This window comes from Porites lutea, chromosome 10 (genome assembly GCF_958299795.1).
Source record: "Porites lutea chromosome 10, jaPorLute2.1, whole genome shotgun sequence".
Taxonomy (NCBI): Eukaryota; Metazoa; Cnidaria; class Anthozoa; order Scleractinia; family Poritidae; genus Porites; species Porites lutea.
Window position 1 is genome coordinate 18,724,183 of NC_133210.1, and position 4,656 is coordinate 18,728,838.

The following is a 4,656-nucleotide window of genomic DNA, read 5'->3' on the forward strand; positions in this document are numbered from 1 at the left end:
AACGGTGACCATTGTGAAATGTCACTCGTAAAAAGCAGATCGAGATAATACACCTAATGATTTCTTACACGTGATTTTCAGTTTTGCGTTGCGCTCAAAAAGCACGCAATGACAGGAGCCCATAAGTTATGGGCTTCCTGGCAATGATAATTTTACAAAACCTCATCAGAGAGCTCATCGCTTTGGCAGGCCCTGGAAACACTATCCGTGCAACTTGTGATATAATCTTAATCTACTGGCCAAATACTCCCTCAATACGTCTTGCTTAGACTCAGGACTCGAGGTTTTTGGGTTTTTCTTTGTTTTTCGTTTTTTTTTACTGACGGGTTTGCCTACAAAATAAGAAAAAAATATATATTTTTGCTTTTCTCCTTATTGTGTTACCGTAGAACAAAAAAGTAATGAATCACCTTTGGTTTATTTATAGCTGTGCTAGTGAGCTTTCTAACAAACATTTACTTGAACGAATTTCTTGAGAATGAAATATACATTGAATAAAATAGGCTTAAGAGGAAATGCTCTCTTTAGATCTTCTCTGCCTTTTTCTTGGAGCACCGTCGCCTCCGTTTTTCCTTTTCTCCTGCACCGTGACCTGTCAGCAAAAATGTAGAAAATGAAAATTAAGTTGAAGCTCCCGACGCTTCTCCCCAAGCCAGACATAAATTATTTCATTGATAACTTACAAAAACTCAAGGCGACCAGGGGCTGACAGCAGCGCTGTATCTGTATTTTAGGTATGATAAAGTCTTGTCTTTAATTTCTCACTATTTTGTCAACAACTCGTTCTCCCGATTACTATACAAGTTCCGTTGTGTGTCAATAGTGTTTTCACGGACATATTAAACTGTATTGCACTGAATGGATAGGATGATAACGTCTTCGTGTGATAATGATTTGTTTTATTTATTTGGTATTGTTTCAATAGTTGATTAATTTTGACTTTAACGCTTATTACAGACACCCTTATTTTACCAATACTATCTATGGTAACCTTAGAGCCCAAATGTACGGGGTTCAAATGTTATGTCACAATGCCTGTACAAAAAGCCCATGAAAGACCACATTGGTGCATTAAGCACTAAAATTACTGACTCACTTGTGGGAAATGGTCTGCTTTCCTTAGAAGATCATTCAGGGTTTCTTCCCGCTGTTGTTGGTCCGGGTCGGTTGTTGTAGCTTCCTTAATCGGGCGATGCCTCTTCAATTTGTTGAGGTGCCACTCTGCTCTTTTATCCTCACTGAGAAATTTGGCAGAGGCAGCCTCCCATTTCGCTTTGAATGCTTTCTCAGCGAGGATAAAAGAGGACCACCATTGCCTGTCTTCGTGTGTCAAGCGTTTGCACTTTTTCACGCACTCCTCCAGGTCTCTGATTGGCAACAACTTCTTTGTACCAGGCCTGACTAGGGGAGGGATTCCCCGTGGTGTACTGCTCAACATGCGTTGACCAGGACCCTCCGGAAGCCACGTCTCATCACTTGCCCAGTTTTTGTATTTCATTCGGACTTGGCCATTTCTCTTAAAGAATCTATAAGTATGAGGGTACACGTGATTTTTTATTTTGTTTAGGAGTGGTTCAATCCATGCCTTAATATCAAAAATGAATTCTATCACGCGGACGTCTGGAGCTGGGGTATGGGCTTTTTGGATGTTCCTCACTAAAGCGGGCAACGTCATCGAGTCCTTCATGTGGAGTCGTTTTGAAATTATACTAAAAAACTGAAAATGAAAGGGTGAAAAGAAATTTATTAGACTGCATGAAAATGAATATTGATGCAACTGGAAAAAGTGCATGTTGGGAATTGGGTAGATTTTTTATACTTATGTTTTATAGCTTTCTATTCAGTTATCGTCATCACTTTGCTTTAGTACACTGTTTCAAAACAAATTCCCTTATTGTTTAGCATATGGTCCATATGCCTCTCACTGGACCAAAATTACTTGAACATAAAGGGGAAATTATTTTTGGACAGCATTAAGTGTTATCTGAGTAACAGATATTCTTTGTGCAATGGGAAATTCTAAAGAGCGGATAAAAAATAAGCTCGTCTGCCTTAGGCATTTTTCCTTACACATTACAAGTAATGAGCTAAAAAATTGTTAGGTCTTCATGTTAAACCGGCATTCTCGTTTAAATTTGAAATGCAAAGTTAATTCAAATCAGTGCTCTTACCTGGTCAACGTCTTCATGTGTATGACCTACCATAAGAAAAGACAAGCGAACCTGAAAAGGCGAAAAAAATTTGGTTTTACAAAGAACAAAAAGGAAGGAAACTGAACTACATACTTGAGCGCTTTGTGACCGAAGGGAAAACGTATCGTGGAAATTCTTGGCTAAATCGATCGAGTTATACTATTACAGCTGACGCTGTTACTTTATAGTTGTCTTTGGCACTTACTTCCTGAAAAATCTCTTTCTCTACAAGAAGCGAACAAAAGCCAAGAATATAGCGATTCTTGCATTCTCGATAACAATTATCCATCTGTAGGAATAGGAACGGGGGTAAGCGTCCTTCCTAAAAAAAAAAAAACAGTGAAAAACCACATCAAAACGGTTATGATGCGCTTAGTCTTGTACAGTTCTTATGAAGGTTAGCCATGATAAGTGGAAAACAACAATCACAATTACAAATTAGTATCAGTACCATGGTTAATGGCTTGTACTGACCCTGCTAGCAGATCGAGTCACTTCGATCTTTGCTAGACAAGTCGGGAAAGTTCGAAGCGACTCTGTTAGCAGGGTGAAACATGTTATAAAAGTAAGACCCAGGATTATCAATTTTAACGTGTTCTATTAACAGAAAATCGTCAGTTTTCAGTGATAATTGATCGCTTAACTTAAGTACCTCAGAAAGTTCCACAAATATCTGTAACAGGACATTCAACGTCAGGTTCGAATCATGTGGCCATCGCATTAAGTCTATAAAGCTGAAAATTATACCGTCTCCATGCGAAATAGCCCCGGTGACGTGGGTTCTCAAAAAGTGATAAGCTTCATCCTATGAAGTAACAATAAGTTATAAAATAAGGATGTATTTCTTACCGTTGCTATATGTGGGAATTCTAATTCATTCTCAATTTACCACCTCGATCATGTGTTGTTCATTCTGAACTGTTTAGGAACCATGAGAGAACAAATTTGGCCGACGATTAAAGCTTAAGAAACTAATGAGTGACATAATTTAATAATCGTGCGTTTTCTTATAATTTCATAAAAGACGTAATGGGCCTTACCTTAGAGAGACAATTTGCATGTGGAAGGTTAGTTTTGGACTGATCCATACCGTCAATTATGATGGACAGATACTGGTCCGGATCGAGTTCGGCCTTTAAACAGTTGCTATAATACGCTCTTCTTTCAGCCCTTGAATGACATAATAGAAAACGTTTGTGGCATAACTATTAGGACAAATCACAGTAACAACTATTTGATACGGGAAAAAAAAAACAGATATACACCGGCACCTTGATAGTTCAGAAAACAACCTGAAAGGGAGTACTCAAAAGTATCACTGGAGGAGACTCAGTTTTCAAAATAGTAGAGAAATCAGTATAACTCAGGGAACCGAAATTCTATTGTGCAAAATAATTTGTGGTGACATCTTATAAATCAAACAAGTTTGTATACAAGTAGCACAACTTAGTATAGACTTACATTTGTTGTTCATTGTGCACCTTTCTTTTAAATGACAATGACTTTCTCTTATCCTTATCCGATGTACCCTGAAGGCATAACTTTAGGGCCACACAGACACCACATTTTGTAAACTTGTTTTCCTGTTTAAAAGAAAGGTTGAAATTGGTGTGGTTGGTTATATATGGAGCCTTATGTCGACCCTTTTTGGACTGCCATCAACTTTTATCCGTACCTTTGGTATAATCACATTCCCGAATTGTTTTTTCCACATTCGAGAGAAGGTTGCCCAAGAGACAGGGTGCTTGCCAGCAGTTTTAAGGTCGTCAACGTAGGTTAGGTAAACCTCCCGTTTAGTTAAGCACGTTGGCAGACAGTATTTGTCTTCGTTCGGTATGCGATCTGCGCTATGTTCAATGAAATCTGTAAATCAAAAATTAAAATAAATTAACCTGTGAGTTGTTAATATATTATGAACAACCGAGAATTATGTCGAGTGATTAATTGAAATCACCAAACTGGGTTTAGTCATATTGGAAAGAATGACAGTTAATTTATAAGTTGAAATCTCTGACATATCTTAACTCATTTACTTAAAGTTATTATAGCAACCAACCATTAAACCAAGCTTCTGCTTTAAGTGTACTTGGCTTTCTCATTTGCCGGCCCTTTCTGGCCCCCTCTGACGAACAACCACCATCTCCTTCAAATTCCCTCTATAGACGGTGAAACCTACAAGGAGAAGACCTACTTTTCACCATTGAGTTGTTCTTCCATTCGTCAATTGCATTCAAGAGACAGGTTATTATAATCTTGAACTTGAACTGGAGAGCGCATAGGTTTCTATTCAGTCAAAGGTCAAAGGAAAAGTAATGAGCATCTTTAGAGATTAACTTACGTTGATCGGGAAATACTGTGAGCGGCTAGCCAGGCTTTTCTGCATACATTTTTACCATTTGCCCGAAATGTATACTGCCTTTTACCTTTTAAAACAACAACAACAACAACAAAAATAAACAAACTT

General features: G+C 38.0%; 1 protein-coding gene across 1 annotated transcript; it reads right to left on the reverse strand.

The window, feature by feature from the left end:
• Nucleotides 1–505: 505 nt before the first annotated feature.
• On the reverse strand, nucleotides 506–3,686 carry LOC140949622 (uncharacterized). The gene is made up of 6 exons (XM_073398778.1): nucleotides 3,654–3,686; nucleotides 3,233–3,362; nucleotides 2,398–2,514; nucleotides 2,172–2,222; nucleotides 1,097–1,717; nucleotides 506–592 (listed from the first exon to the last, which is right to left on the reverse strand). Coding segments are annotated over exons 1-6 (1,008 nt in total). The 5' UTR covers nucleotides 3,656–3,686.
• Nucleotides 3,687–4,656: the final 970 nt, after the last annotated feature.

What these genes read in the sequence shown, in the direction of transcription:
- LOC140949622 (XM_073398778.1), bottom strand. An exon ending in ATGCAAATTGTCTCTCTAAG is followed by an intron (nt 2,515 to 3,232) that starts GTAAGGCCCATT and finishes TTTTTTTTTTAG; the next exon opens with GAAGGACGCTTACCCCCGTT. An exon ending in CACATGAAGACGTTGACCAG is followed by an intron (nt 1,718 to 2,171) that starts GTAAGAGCACTG and finishes TTTCATTTTCAG; the next exon opens with TTTTTTAGTATAATTTCAAA.